At 39.0% G+C, this 15,506-nt stretch overlaps 1 protein-coding gene across 9 annotated transcripts in view; it reads left to right on the top strand.

Annotated features, from left to right (window-relative positions):
• Positions 1 to 15,506, top strand: part of DCAF8 (DDB1 and CUL4 associated factor 8) — a 42,599-nt gene that overhangs the window by 1,526 nt on the left and 25,567 nt on the right. For 4 of the 9 annotated variants that reach the window (XM_007171768.3, XM_007171774.2, XM_007171766.3 and 1 more), the window contains one exon: positions 12,588 to 12,662. In XM_007171768.3, the coding sequence (XP_007171830.2) occupies positions 12,614 to 12,662 (49 nt within the window). In that variant the 5' untranslated portion in view covers positions 12,588 to 12,613. Of the gene's footprint in view, positions 1 to 9,686; positions 9,743 to 9,777; positions 9,793 to 10,600; positions 10,750 to 12,587; positions 12,663 to 15,506 lie in introns of those variants that run through there. The other 5 variants (XM_007171771.2, XM_007171767.2, XM_057553997.1 and 2 more) reach the window with 3 other exon arrangements.

Genomic DNA, 15,506 nt, shown 5'->3' with positions numbered 1-15,506 from the left:
TTATTCATTTGCCTTGTGTTTTGCCTTTGTGCGGATCGTGTTTCTTACACTGTTAAAAGCTGGGAACTAGTTTGCCTGAGTTCTGTTTAACTTTTTGTCAAATCAAGTCTCTTTGCCTCTCAGGACTTTAAATTGTCATTTCTTGCTATGGAGAATATTTAGCCGCTTTTAACTAAAAGCTAGTGAGTGATGAGTGGTGCTGCCTTTAGTTGGTGACTGAGTCCAATCCACCTCAGAATTCCAACTTTTCAGGACACAGTGATAAATTTTTGGTAAAAAAAAGTAGTGGTGCTCTTTTATATCTGGTCTGAAGAATTCTTGGTTAGCAGAGGAATCATCCTGTGCATTCAGTAGCATGGGTCCGTCCCACAGAGGGAGTTAGGACATACTTGTAAACGTAATTTTTGTAAGGGTGTTAGATTTCTGGTAGCAGAGAATAGTGCTGTGGTTGAGTTTCATAGGCTGTGACAGAAGAGCTGAGTGGCTCTGGAAGGTAGGCCTGGCTGATTCTCAATATCTTTATGATTTGTAGTAGGAAGAGGTTGAGTGTGACATTGGTGAGTTTTATTCCACACGGCTCATTATGAACTAGAATAAGATTATTATTGGTAGTATGTATGTGTATCAATAAGATAAAAAGGGGAAAATACAGTCTTTAGAACTGGGTAGGTCTGGGTTTAAATACTGTACTAAGATTTATTAGCCATGTGACCTTGGGCAAGTTACTTAAACTTTTCTGAGTTTTAATTTCCACATGTGTAAAAGTGGGATAATACTGCTTATGTCCTAGGGTCATTGTCAGTATTGTATGAGGAAGCTTATATAAAGGTCTTACATTATGCCTAGCCCAAGATGGACACTAAAAAAATATTTTCTCTTTTCTTTGCACATCATTGATAATAGCTTTGAATAAGTTATACGTTAGTTTACACTTCTTTGCATTTTGCTTTTGAACACGTTTTTCTGGTTAATTTTTCAGATTCATTTTTTAAAAATTAATTTTTATTTTTGTCTGCGTTGGGTCTTTGTCGCTGTGTGCGGGCTTTCTTTAGTTGTGGTGAGCGGGGGCTACTCTTTGTTGTGGTGCACGGGCTTCTCATTGCAGTGGCTTCTCTTGTTGCGGAGCATGGGCTCTAGGTGCGCGGGCTTCAGTAGTTGTGGCGCACGGGCTTAGTTGCTCTGCGGGATTTGGGATCTTCCCGGACCAGGGATCTTCTTAACCACTGCGCCACCAGGGAAACCCTTCAGATTCATTTTTAATTGGTCAGCTTAGATGTGTTCTTTGTAGGTGCCCACCTAGGGTTGTCTTCTGAACATGATTCAGTTTAGTCTGGTGGGAGTTCCAGACCAGAGGACAGCAGGAATATTAGATGTTGATGTATGTATATTTCTAAATGTATTCTTAAATTAAACATCAATAAGTTTCCTTTGTTCTTTGCTCCTGCCTCTTGGTCTCTCTTTTAGCTCACCTAATCAGAGTTGACCTAAGTATTGTAACTCCTTTCCTTCCAGCTTTCAATGTTGTTCACCACCTCAGCTCTAGCTACCTCTTATGCCTTTTCCTTTTTGCCATAGAAGGAATACATTTTTTTTTCCCAAGTTGTTGGGCTCTGCAGTGGTCCTCATCAATAGTTAATCAAAGAACTAGACCATGAAAAGGTCTCCTTTCTTTCTGAAGTAAATCTGGGCTAGGGAGTTAGGAATGCAGAGTTTTTTATTTCATCTCCCCAGCTGGACCATCTTAATAATACGACAGCACAGATAAAAAGTTTTTAACCTCTTGTTGGTTTTTCTTTCACATCTTTTTGAGGGAGGTAAGGGCACATGAAAATTAAGAAAGTGTTGATAACATTGCTATGAAAGCAACTGTGTTCATTCAGGCCAGTGATCAACTTAGAGTTGACCAACTTTCATTACCACCATCTAGGGTCTAAATTCTCTCTGTTCAAAGGTAAAGACTCTTGGGGTGGAGGGTAGTGAGGTGCATTTTATTATTTGTGTTATTTATGAGGTCTAGAGTTCTGTGTTCAGCAGGGCGAGAGTGGGTGTGGGAGGAGAAAAGGCAATATGTCGAAAGAGGCATAACTTTGACTGTTCCTTATTACTGTATGTGCTGGGAAGAACCCACTCCCACCATCACCACTACCAAGAAGGGCTTCACATTTTATGCTCCAGGTTGACACCTGTGTATACAGTGAATCAATATTTTTAGTCTGTAGACCACAACTGTAAAATTCTTATATTTCTGAAGATATTTTATATTTCAGGGTGTTGCATAAGAATTGTTGCACCTTACTAAGAAGTATTACCTACCGTGGCTGCAGTGGGAGGCTAGGTATGCTTATGACCTTAGTTCCCACCACCAGCCTGACAGGGCATTTTATTCAGCAGCCTGTTAAATGTATAAGAATCAGTCTCAGTGCTATGATCCTTAGTTTTGACTAGGATCAACCTAAGACAGAAGCTTGTCTTCAGAGAAAGCTAAAAGAAATGTCTTTTTGTTGCCAGTTTAAAACAATACTGGCATTTCAAAAGCAAACGGACTCCAGTAGAAGACATTTTATAGAAGTATGCCCTGTTGTGGGAGACTGAGATCTTCAGAGTTTCATGGTCTAGGTCCTGTATTCTATCAGGTGAGTTACAGGCTTTAAAAATCATGAAGTGACGGGTTGACCTTTGTTTTCAGCAGATAGATTTATTTCTGGATTATTTCTGCTGTAGAAAAGTTATTCTAAACATATCTAGGAAGTGTCCAGATTATAAAAGACAGAATTATCCAAACAGAGCTTTTTATTGCATCACATTGGTGTTAAAGTTAGTTTTTAAGATTGAATTAGTTTTTTTGTTTTAAAGCAGATTATCAGTGAGCCAAGATAATCTGTTATTTACTCTCAGCCATTGGGAACCCAGGCAACTGAAAGAATTGAATCAGCAACAGTCATGGACGTAGTGACTATGTATATCTTAGTTCCAGAGCCAAATGCTGGTGATTTTAGATTAGCTTTACAGTAATATTGAAAACTTTTCATCTTTCATTTTTGTGAGTATACCCAAGAAACTTTATCACTGTTAAAATTGGTCAGAAAAAGGGGCTACCTCTTCTTATTTACTGATTCAGTTATTTTTGGAGTGAGAAGAAAGTCCTTGAAAGGTCTTTAAAAATTAGAGTGTGATGCGTTTTATGAATTGGTCACTTCTTTATAGCAGTCTTTATCTCTACCTCCACAGGACGTAGTTTCTGGGCCAGAAGCCCAGTTTCTCAAGTACTGCCTTAACCCAAGGAATGTGTATGCCAAAGATAAACTAATGAATTAAGGCTGCCCTGAGTTTGCAAATAGGGCATGGTGAATGATTAATTTGACAAAGATGGCATCTTATTAATGAAACGTAGTGTGTCTAAATGGATTGGGTTATTGCAAAAGTTTTCATTATTGTATCTGAGAGGTTAGATATTTGCTCTTATTCTCTGAGGATACTATTTAAGGAGGTCTGGGCAAGTTCTAATGTGAAGCATCCATGCTTGCCTCACATGTCTTTTTTTTTGTTGTTGTTAGCCATCTGGAAAGCTATTATAGGATTTACCTCTAGTGGTAGCCAAGAGGCTATATTCCTCTGGTGCACTTTAAGCATTGCCACATTATCAGGTATGTTTTTAACCTTACTTAGGACCCACATTATTTATACTCTGTCCTCTAGTCTCGTGCAGATAGGAGGGCACTTCTTGATGTTTTAGCCTCTCTTTCTTTATTGTTTTATCGTAAGTTGTACCCTTTCATCTCTGTATTGTCCTTTCAGACAATTTAAGAAAAATTTGAAATGTGAATGGCAAAAACTGGTAATGGGGACTGGATTCTGATGTAAATATAAATCATTTCATAGTGGGAACACAATGAAATTTCCTAAGAAATGGGTTTTCCTTAAAATGATTTAAATTGAGATGAATGTGCTTAAATGTTATTATAAAACATTCCTTAGCTCTGTTGCTAGAGATAGCACTTAGTGCATTCCTAACATACTCTGAAATACTGTTAGTAGAATTAAAGCCAATAAACTATAAACACAGGGCATTTGGTACTACCAACAGGGAGAGAAGGCATTCATCCAATGGAGGAACAGAGTTCCTTGTTTGTAGTATAGTTGATGTAGGACTTCTTACCTTCCTCATCATCATTTGTGATGGTTGCTTTGAAGTTCTCATCTTGGCTATCTTCTGAACCTTAGAAAGGGAGAAGACTTAAAGAGACTTATGCTGTGGGCTCCTGGGTATATTGCTTTACCCCAGTTCATAGAACACGAGTGTACTCAAAAGAAGGTATTAACAAAGTTCTCTGAATTCTTTAAAAGGCCAGTGAGAGTAGGTAAGCAGATTTCATAGACTTGGAACTGTGTGTTGATTTGTGTACAATGTTTGGAGGGTCATTGTTGAGTGGTGAAGAAGCCCAGGCTTCTCTAGGAAATGCAGTCTGGAATCAGAGATGAGAAGCTAGAAAAATAATATACATGCCTACCACGTACAGTCAGCCAGTTGCAAATGTTGTGTTTAATCCTCTAAACCAGCTCCTTCAGGGTAATGATATTGTCCCACTTTACAAAAGAAACAAACTCAAGGGTAGATGGTTGAAGTACAATTCAAACCGTGGTCTGATGGACACCGAAGCCCTTTTCTTTCCATTATACCATATGCTGTCTTTAAAATCCAGGGCTCTTCAATGCCAAGTGCTGAAGCAAATTGAGCTGAAAGGTAGAGTTCAGTACTTTTCTTAAAAAAATTAATTAATTTATTGTTTATTTTTGGCTGTGTTGGGTGTTCGTTGCTGCGCGTGGGCTTTCTCTAGTTGCGGCGAGCGGGGGCTACTCTTCGTTGCGGTGCGCAGGCTTCTCACTGCGGTGGCTTCTCTTGTTGCGGAGCATGGGCTCTAGGCACGCAGGCTTCAGTAGTTGTGGCATATGGGCTCAGTAGTTGTGGCGCACGGGCTTAGTTGCTCCGCGGCATGTGGGATCTTCCTGGACCGGGGCTCAAACCCGTGTCCCCTGCATTGGCAGGCGGATTCTTAACCACTCTGCCACCAGGGAAGTCCATCAGTATTTCTTATAAAAGTGTATTTAAAGTATAAAAGGTCTGTCCAAATGACAATATGAATGAACACATTTCTGAATTGTTTAAACATGGGTCTCAGGTTATGATTAATTGGTAGCCTAATAAGTTTTTTATGGGAATAATTTTAATGGACTTAACTGAAGAGATAGCTGAATCCTTTTATTTTATGATACTTGAATAGGGAGAAAACCAGCATTCTCACTCAATTCCTGAGGTAATTCCATGGAAAAGCAGTTCTGAGTCTTACAGCCTTTTATCAGTTTGCACCTTTCTGTACTCTGTAGCATTTGAAACAAGAACCATCCCCACTTTCTTGAAACCTTTTCATCTCTTGACTTCCAAGTCATTTAAAACTGTTACTCTTTCAAATTCCCTGAGCATTTCTCTCCCTCTTTTTTCGAAGGGTAGGTATTCCCCAAGATTTTTTTCCTTTCTTGAGTCCTTAATTTATTTGTTTTGTTTTTTTAGTGAGGTATAATTTACAAGGGATTTTATTTTGAAGCTTATCTATACAAATAATTCTCAAGCCTGTATCTCTGGCCCTAATTTATTTCTCAGATTTCAGACATACATTGATTTTCCACTTACTTTCCTGACATGTCAACTTGGATTTTAAACGTAATCAAATTCCTCTCTTCCCCCACATGCCAGTCTGTCATTTGTGGCACTTGATTTCCTCTGGGCACCCAGACTCAAACTTGTCTTTTTTATTTTTTGAGCTTTGTTACTGCTCATTGAGCCAAATTCTATCAATTCTGCCTCTACAGTGTTTCACACGTTGACCCCATTCTTTTAATTTTCTCTGCCATCAGCCTAAGACAGGGTCTCATTGCTTCTTAACTTTGGCAACTGTCCATTTCAGTCCATCTTATTATCCTTAAAATCTTCCTGATGACACACACACACACCTTCTACTATACTTCACACACACACACACACAACACACCACCTTCTACTGTACTTCTTAACTAATGAACTATACCCCAGCATCTAGCCAAGCCAGACTACCCATGTATTTTGTTGAACATAATCAGGTTTTTCATCTTCCATGTCTTTTCTCATCGTGGTCCTGATGGAATAGCTTCCTCAGTTCTACCCATTGAAATCCTCTCCTTCCTTCAAAGTCCAGTTTAAAAGCTAATTTCTCCATGGAAGCTTTTCCTTTCTCCCTGACTAAACATAATCCTTTTACTCTGTTGAACTACAACAACATTCTGTTTATCTTTTCTTTTTCTTTTCCTTTTTTGGCTACGCCACTCGGCTTGCAGTATCTTAGCTCCCTGACCAGGGATTGAATCCGGGCCATGGCAGTGAAAGAGCTGAGTCCTAACCACTGGACTGCTAGGAAATTCGTTTTTTTTTTTTTTTTTTTTTTTAAATGGTACTGGCACTTGTGTCTCTTGTATCATAGTTGTATACCTGTTTTTCCTAGTTGCTTATTGGCTACAAAAGGTATTACGACTGCCTTATTTATATTTGTAGATCCTGTATTGCCTTGTACATTGTTGTATTACTAGCATGTCTCAGTACAAATGGGCCACTGGGTGGTGCCAGAGGCCTATAATTTAGATAAAAAAGAGAGGCTAGAGCTGCTATACAGTTGGGTTACCCAGTGCTGTTACATCTTCTGCAAGATAGGAATAGAGATTAATTTCCCTGATCCAGAAACGTTTATAGTTTCTGCTCCTCTGTCCCGTTTACCAGAGGAGACAGTGTAGTATATTTAACTCCTCCGAGTACTTTAATAGAGAGTAGCCCAGAACTAAAGGCCTGCCCCCCTGTAAACATGTTTATATAGTATGAGTTTCAGTTTCCTTGGGGTCATCCTTTGAATTCAGTGTCTGAAGTTCTCTGTCTGATTAATAAACACTGTACTATTAGAGTGGGGCTGGCAGCAGGAGTTGGGAAAGTTGGCTTGGAGAAGTGTTTATTGTGAAGTAGAAAAACAGTAAGGTAAGGAGAATGAATTTAAATTGAGCCATTTCAGCTTGAAAGCAAAAACTGGAGATGGAGAAAATAGGACTGGTTGATTCCAGATGGACTGTGGGACCTAAGACTGAAAACCAAATTTGTACTTTGGATGGAGATCAACCCTGAACAGCTGTTCAGTCATGAGTGGTGTGGGACATCTGTCCTCCCAAGAGGAACCAGGGATGTGTGGCTCTCAGATATGTCTTACTAATAATTGAAGTAGTTTCTACCATCACATTTCACTTTAAGAGGAAATTCTGAAACCTTGTCTCATTTAAACATGGGTGTCTGTGTAAGAGAGTCGGGCACTTCAGTTGCAGAATGAGACATGCCAAACGAGACAGCTGGACTGACCCAGCTGGACTGACCCAAGAGAATGCTGAGATTATGTAACTCAAGGGAACTCACTGAGCATGAGTTCAGGTCTTAGTAAAGGGATCAAGGACAGTAATATTATTTACAAGTTGATGTTTCCATTGAACCTGAGGTAAGGTAGAGTTATCAGACCAGTTTCCATAGACCCTAGAGTCCAAAGGAGTTAAAATGAACTTGAGAGAAATTTTAAAGATAAAAATAAAAAGCATATGTATACAAATTAGTAGTACAACCGTTAGAACTACTTTGGACTACTTTAAGCTTCTGGTATTCTTAGTTGTCACCTAGACAGTAGGGTTGAAGACTTCTTATGAGTTCAGGATTCATCTTGCCTTTAATGTGGTTCTGATAAGGCAGCTTTGTTTGCAGCAAAAATTCTTCCACATTTTAATTTTCAAGCAAGAAGACCGGACATTTTGCTGTCATTTATTGTGGCCTATTGGCCAGTGTTAGCTAACTTCTGTTAATAATCGCAGGCTTGAGAATCTAGTATTTTTAATTGTTGGGTTGTATCTGTCATTTAACACTTTGCATGATTCTCTCCCCCCACCGCCACTCTCTCATTCTCTTTTCTGGCCAGATTGATTGATTGATTGATAATTTACATACAGTAAAATTTACCTTTTGTTTCACTGACCCATTCTATGTGTTCTAACAAATGCATAGTCATGTAACACCACTGTGATGGAGGCATAGAACATTTTCATCATTCCAGAAAGTTTTCTCATGACTGTTTGTAGTTAGTTCCTTTTCCCCAAATCCCAGCAATGACTTATTTGCTCTCTGTCCCTATAGTTTATCTTTTCTGGAATGTCCTACAAATGGAGTCATACTATGTAGCTGTGAGTCTTGCTTCTTTCACTTAGCATAACACATTTGAGATCCATTCATGTTGCTGTATATGTCAGTAGTTCATTGTGTGATGGACCACAATTTTTTTATACATGACCTGGCTGAAAACCACTTGTTTTTAGTTTTTGATGGATCTAAGTAAAGCCACTAAAACATTTACATTTAGATTTTTAGGTGGATATATAGTTTCATTTTTCTTGAGTACATACCTGGGTAGGATTCCTGGGTTGTATGGTAAGTGTATGTTTAACTTTATAAAAAAAAACAAACTGCTGAACTGTTTTTCAAAGTGACTAACTACCATTTTACCTTTCTCTGAGCAGTGTGTGAGACATTAGTTGCTCTACTCCTTGTTAGCACTTGATAAAGTAAACTTTTATTATTATTATTTAAAAAATTTTAACTATTCTAATAGGTGTGTAGAGGATTCTCATTGTGGTTTTAATTTGTATTTTGCTAATGACTAATAATGTTGATCATATTTTTCAAGTGATTGTTATTTAGTTGTGAGAGATTTTAAATATATTCTGATTGCTGTCAAATATGTCTTTTGCAGATATTTTCTTCTAGTTCATTGCTTGTCTTTTCGTTTTTTTAAGTGTCTCTTGAAGACTAGATTTTTAATTTTGGTATGTCCAGTTAATTAATTGTTTCTTTCATGGTTTGTGCTTTTTTGCATTCTATCTTAAGAAATACTTGCCATGGGACTTCACTGGCGGTCCAGTGGTTAAGACTCTGTACTTCCAATGCAGGGGGTGCGTGTTCGTTTCCTGGTCGGGGGACTTAAGATCCCACATGCCTCACGGTGCGGCCAAAAAAAAAGAAATACTTGCCTAACCTGATGTCACAAAGATTATCTATTTTGTTTTTCTTCTGGAAGTTGTATTGTTTTAGCTTTTACATTTAGGTCTATGATCCATTTTGAGTTAGTTACTTTTTGTATATTGTACAATGTCCAAGTCGAGTTTCTTTTTTTTAAATTTGGATGTCCTGTTGTTCTAGTATACCTGGTTTCTTGTATAAATCTTTCATCAATATTAGGATAAGAAAGCAGCCCCATTGGTTTTAAACAAGAGATGTTTGGTGCCTCTTCCACAAAGTACTCTTACATCCTGTTTTAACTCCCCCTCTGCTTGATTTTTAGTTAATATTTTGTCATGTATTTGGTTTAAAATTTAAGGCCTTTTTCTTATTAAGACAGGAGAAATCTAGGTCACTGGAATTTCTTAGGTAGAAATTAAAATGACACCTGGGTCTTTTTTCCCCATCCCCCAATAGTTTACTCTTTAACCTTCACTTTGGCAGGGGTTATGGTTATTTTTAGAGTACAGGCAGTAGAGCTAATCTAATTAAACTCCCCCAGCTACCTGGGGCAGTGAGCTCATCAGCTCTTCCAGGCTCAGTTTGGTTTGCTCTGGACTGGATTTTACATGGAAATTGATCAAGGTAAAAACAGTGGATTTGTTGGGAATGGAGTGCATTAAAGAGTGAAGAAGGTAATTTAAGTTTGGGTCAGATATGGTCCCTACCTCAAATTATAAAATAAGGTTGTATTCTTTGGTGATGGAAGAAATTCTAGAGTGACTCCTATGCTTAATTAAGACCTAGGGCACAGTCATAGCACCTTAGCCTGCTTTAATTTGGGCACTTACTCTAATTTCTACCCCAGAATTGAGATGGTTTTAAGTTTCTTCATTTTGACAGACATTTATACGATAACAACTCATCCCCAAAGTAATTGTATTTTATCACTGTCATCGAAGTTTCTTGGCTTTTTAGAGAAGTGGTCCCCCAGAATGGGAATGTTTGTACTCCAAGGGGTATGGAAGATGATCCAGTGGTGTATAGGGAGGGAATGTTGAAATTCTAAGTTTTTTCTGGAAAAATCAAGCTTAATATTTAATGTGAATTGATTAAATGTGGGTTCATGAAACTATCAAAGTTTTCACTGATAGAAGTTCATAATCAGTTTTGAGATCACTGCTTTAAGAGTGTCCTTCTTCAGAAGTTTTAACATATAATTTTGCTTAACTGTACCATCTCTGGAATTACTAATACTGTTTTACAAAGGAGGAAAATGAAGCCCAGAGAAGATTAAGCAGCACATCCAAGGTCACATCACAAAGTTTGTTAATAACTTAGCTAGTACTAGAACCCTGGACTTCCAATTTTCAGCCTAGGACTAATTTTACTAAACTCTGTGGCCCCTAAAATGTGACTTTTAGAAGCTCTCTGCCTATCATCTCGGTGATTAAACAGAGTTGACATAAGCATTCACAGGTTTTGTTCTGTTTCTGAATTTAGGAATAAATTCTGCGAACTTTTTTCCTCAAAGAAAAGATCGCTTCTTGCAAGAACCTTAAACCAATTTCCCAGAAGATGAGCTTTACAACCTCTGGGTATAGGTTCAACCTCATGGCTCTCCTTTTCTGAGAAGAGGTTCTCAGAGCTAGGTAAGCATTAGGCATTTGGCGCCTCCTGCCCAGCAAATGTGTTTTCTAGAGCCACTGTGAGTCTAAAGTTCAGGCAGTCTGGACTTCTGTAGAAGTTGATGAGATTCAGTTTTGAGAAAGGGTCTCTGGAGCTGCTCAATACTTCTTCTCTAGGAGTGGATAACAGTGAAATGGGAAGTATGGTGTGGTTGACAGTTTTGATTCTGGAGGTGAGAAAACATCAATTCTGTTCTCAGTTGACCATAAGGTATGCCTATGACCTTAGTTTTTAATCTTAAAGTAGTACAGTTGTTTTCCCTGCTTCATAGAACTTTTGCAATTAATGTAATTAATTTAAGCCCTAGGTGAGGAAGAAGATATTGCTGAGCTACTAAAGAATATAAACAGGGACTACTGAGAGGAAAAAAACAAGTGTTGTGTGAGGAATGCTGTACAAAAATACATCACTGAAGTAGGAGGAGGAAAACAGCCTGCTCTGCAAACAGCTCTTCACTGTTTTTCTTTATGTGGCTTCACAGATCTGTTTTTTGTTGGCATTGTCTTTCATCATCACCCTTCCAGGTGTCCCTCCCTCAAATTCAGCCTCAGTCCTCCTCTTGCATTATTTCTACTCCCCCGCCGTGGCCTAATGTGAGCAAGCTTTGGGCAGCTGTCTCTTGGCAGAGGACAGTTTTTAAAATTTTTTTTTGAAGCAACTTGGATTTTTGTAGAGGAGAGAAGGGGGTAAAGATAAGGATGGGGCTGCTTCTGGGATAATTGTTATGGGAATGAAAGGGCTGTTGAAAGATTAGAGGCCAGTGTGCCTGGGTACAAGGACTGGAGTCATAATCATACTTTGTCTTTTCAGTGCCTTTTGTCCAAGGCACTGAAAGGGCTTAACAAAATTCTGGTCTGAATAATATTATTCTTTGCTCTTTGGAATTTGCTTGAGGTGGGAGTGAGGCCCTGAAAAAATAATGACTGTATTATAGTGGTATAAAAGGAATAAAGCTAGGTACCCTGACTCCTAGTTAGGGCTTTGCTAAACAGACAAACCTGGTGAAAGTTCTTGGAACTAGGTGAAATAGTGTTTGCCATTTTATGAAATGGACTGAGATGGTTTTAATGGAAGTGTTGCACTTTCTTCTCCAGCCTTGCACTTGGTGACTGACTTACTAGTCATAAAAGGGAAGAAAAAACCTTTTAGGTTCTTTTTTAGGGGTAGGATACTCCTGAGTTCTAATTTGACTCTGCTTCTTATAATCCTTAGTTAATATCTGTGCCTGTATGTTTGAAGCTAGGCATCTGAATGACCATAAAGCTCAGGCTGTTATCCCAAGAGCTCAATTTCTTCTATCTCTGCTGTTTTGTGTGTGAAATGATATTCAGAGTCTGACCTTCCTCTTCATGTTGTGAAGACAAGTGTTTCATAGAGTTTGTGGATACATACGACGATTATTTACAACAGAAGGTTTTTGCTTTAGAGGGTAGTGCTGAAGCTAGCTTTTTGTATTGAGTTAAGACTCTCTGCTTGCTTGCAATACATGTCACTTGATATAGACCTGCTGTTCCAGGATTTATTTCAGTTCCTTCTTTCCCATCTGAAAAATCACTGCCAGTTACTCAGTGAAAGAGATGGCAGTTAGCCTCCCAAAGATATGTTTCTTTATGGAATTTAGACATGGGGGGATACTATCTGGCATAATTTTCAGCAGCTGAGAAGCCCTGCTGAGCACACACAAAAAAATCAATTTTGTAAAAATGACAAAGGCTGTACATTGTTAAATCTCCTGGTGCCTTTTATCATCTTTCCCAGATTGTTTCCTAATTGTTTCATTTTCTTACTCTCCTCAATCCAGGCTGGCTGCAGTAAACGTCATTCAAGATGTCCAGCAAAGGGAGCAGCACAGATGGCAAAACAGACTTAGCTAATGGTAAGGGGCCATAATGAAGGTGAACCTATTTTTGCTATCGACTGAGGTTCTCCTCCCGCAAAGAGAGTGGAGACCTGGATTTTAGCGGAGGGAAGGAAATCTTTCCTAAGAGTGAACTCTTCCTGTGTTGTTTTGAGTGTAGGAAACTACACAGGAAACACCTTGGACTACCTGGTACTTTTGCTCCTTCAGCTTTTATCTGATTGTTTTCAGAAGATCAATAATAGAGTTGTCCCTCTAAGAGGTCAAGTGGTTTGGAATTTTGTAAGGGTGGACAAAACCTAGGAGATGCTGTTAATAAAGGAGAAAAAGAAGATCCAATTGGTGGTGGAACCAAGGGAGTTGTTGGGAAGGCAAGGCTCCCCAGTTATAAGGAGAGGTCTCTTTTCATGGTAGATCATAGTTCAGTAGAGATATTAGATAAGAGATGAAGTTATAAATAGATGCAATTGGGGCTTTTTTCTTTCTTTTTCTTTTCTTTTCTTCTCTTTCTTCCTTTTTTTCCTTTCCTTCCTTTCCTTTCTTTCCTTCCTTTCTTTCTTTCTTTCTTTCCCTCCCTCCCTCCCTGCTTCCTTTCCTTCCTTCCACCAGTGCTGCCAAGTATTAAATCACTGGGTCTACGGCAGATTTGAAGGCAGAATATCATGATTCTGGTAGAGTATAGCTACTACCTGGGTTATTTGACCAGTGCATCCACTCTGAGCCAACTTCCAACTAGAGGAGGTCCTTCAAATGGATGTAATTGGACAGCACAGTGTTCAGCATTCCTCAGCACCTTGTAGGTTAAGATTATCGTCTAAATTCTAGTTGACGTCTTTGGTAGAGCAATGAAGTGAGTAAGGGAGAGCGAGACTTTCAGCATGCTGTTTTACTGCCCCTTTGTTCTTTTCTTAACCACTGGTGTTCATTTATCTTCTGTAAAGGAGAGTGATTCAGATTTTTCACTGGGCTTAGTTGAAAGGCACAGGATTCTAGAGGGGTTGGAGGTATACAATTGATTTGGAGTTTGGCCATTAGCTAGATCAGGGATTGGCAAATTATGGCCTGCAGGCTAAATCCACAGGCCTGCGGGCTGCTGTTTTTGTAGTTTACTGGAACTCAGTCATGCTGCATTTATTTACATAGTATTTATGGTTACTTTTGTGCTACAGCAGTGGAGTTGAGTAGTTGTGCCATACATCCATATGGTCCAAAGTTTAGAAGCCTAAACTTTTTATTATCTGGCCCTTTATAGAAAAAATTTGCCAACCCCTAGCTATTATCTTGGTCACTGACTGTTAGTGTCCTCTTGCTGAGCTTGTGATATGCTCTGGCCCTTATCTTAATGTGGTAAGGCCCCCAAAGTCATCTTAATTTTAACAATAAATGCTAGGAGTTTTGATGTTTCATTTTTTTTTTTCTTCTTCACAGAAGTGATGGGTGTGATATTTTATCCCTTCTCACCACTCCCAATCTCAAACCCAATTTCATTTCAAAAACCACAATTATTAATCTTTCTCAGCATATACAGCAGCCTCAGCAAATGTAGTTCCTGGGAGCAAATTGCTGCACTTTTCCCCTTTTTCTTCCAGTTCCTAGTCGTTTTCACACTGTGCTCTTAGTTGAGGTGCTTTTTGAAAAGAGCTGTTTGTGTGTCTCCCAACCTTCTGTCACTATTTGAACCAAAAGTGTGTGTATTGTTTATCTGTTTTCTTTATTGGGCTTTGCCTAAGAGTTCATTGAAAAGACGTTCCATTGCTTCAAAGATCTTCAGAAATTACTGCTCTAATCCAGATGACTAAGCAAGAAGATATTCCCATTTTGTATCCTTAAACATCAATGTGGTATTGGAGTTGAATAGCTTATACCAGAGTCACACATAGCTGGTCAGCCTTTCCTAAAAGCCTTTACTTCTGGCAAGATAAAATTTATTGTCATCTGAGGAAAGGAGACCATGAGCAGGGTTTAAAATCCTCATTCACCCCCTTCCTTTCTTTACATCTTGACCTTAGTTTGGAAGTTTTGGTCCTTTTGGCCCTAGAACATTGCCAAAGTGCTCACTAGAATATGATTTGGCTGTTAGATAGGAGAATTCGGTATCTAATTTTGGGGATTATATTGCTCAAAGTGACCCAGTTATTTTATAACTACCAATATGGCAGACCTAGAATATGAACTTTTCAGGTCCCACTGTAGTAGCCCTGCTTTTTATCAATTTTATTTATGCTTCCTGATAAAACTTTGTCTCACTAGAATTCCTATATCTAAAACTAGTATTACGATTATTAAATTAATGGAAGTAAGGCAGAATACATTTATCAGCAAAAAAGAGAGCAAGAAGCCACTCAAATGGTCACAATTTCCACTTGTCCCTTGCACTTCCTTCTGGATTTTTAGTGGATTTTAAAACCTCGGGGGAAGAAACTTCAGGGTTTAAGAGGTGGGAGGTAGTGGTGCTTTCTCGAAGTGGTAAATAGTCCAACTCTTGCTGGGGATGGCTGTTCTTTTTTTAAAATTTATTTATTTATTTTTATTTTTGGCTGTGTTGGGTCTTTGTTGCTGCGCGCGGGCTTTTTTCTAGTTGTGGCGAGCGGGGGCTGCTCTTCGTTGCGGTGCACGGGCTTCTCATTGGGTGGCTTCTCTTGTTGCAGAGCACGGGCTCTAGGCGCACGGGCTTCAGTAGTTGCGACATGCGGGCTCAGTAGTTGTGGCACAAGGGCTTAGTTGCTACGCGGCATGTGGGCTCTTCCTGGACCAGGGCTTGAACCCGTGTCCCCTGCATTGGCAGGCGGATTCTTAACCACTGTGCCACCAGGGAAGCCCAGGGATGGCTGTTCTTTTTTCTTATGTTCAGCTTAATTATGT

This window comes from Balaenoptera acutorostrata, chromosome 1 (assembly GCF_949987535.1).
Source record: "Balaenoptera acutorostrata chromosome 1, mBalAcu1.1, whole genome shotgun sequence".
Classification (NCBI taxonomy): Eukaryota; Metazoa; Chordata; class Mammalia; order Artiodactyla; family Balaenopteridae; genus Balaenoptera; species Balaenoptera acutorostrata.
This window is presented reverse-complemented; position numbering and strand designations above follow the sequence as displayed.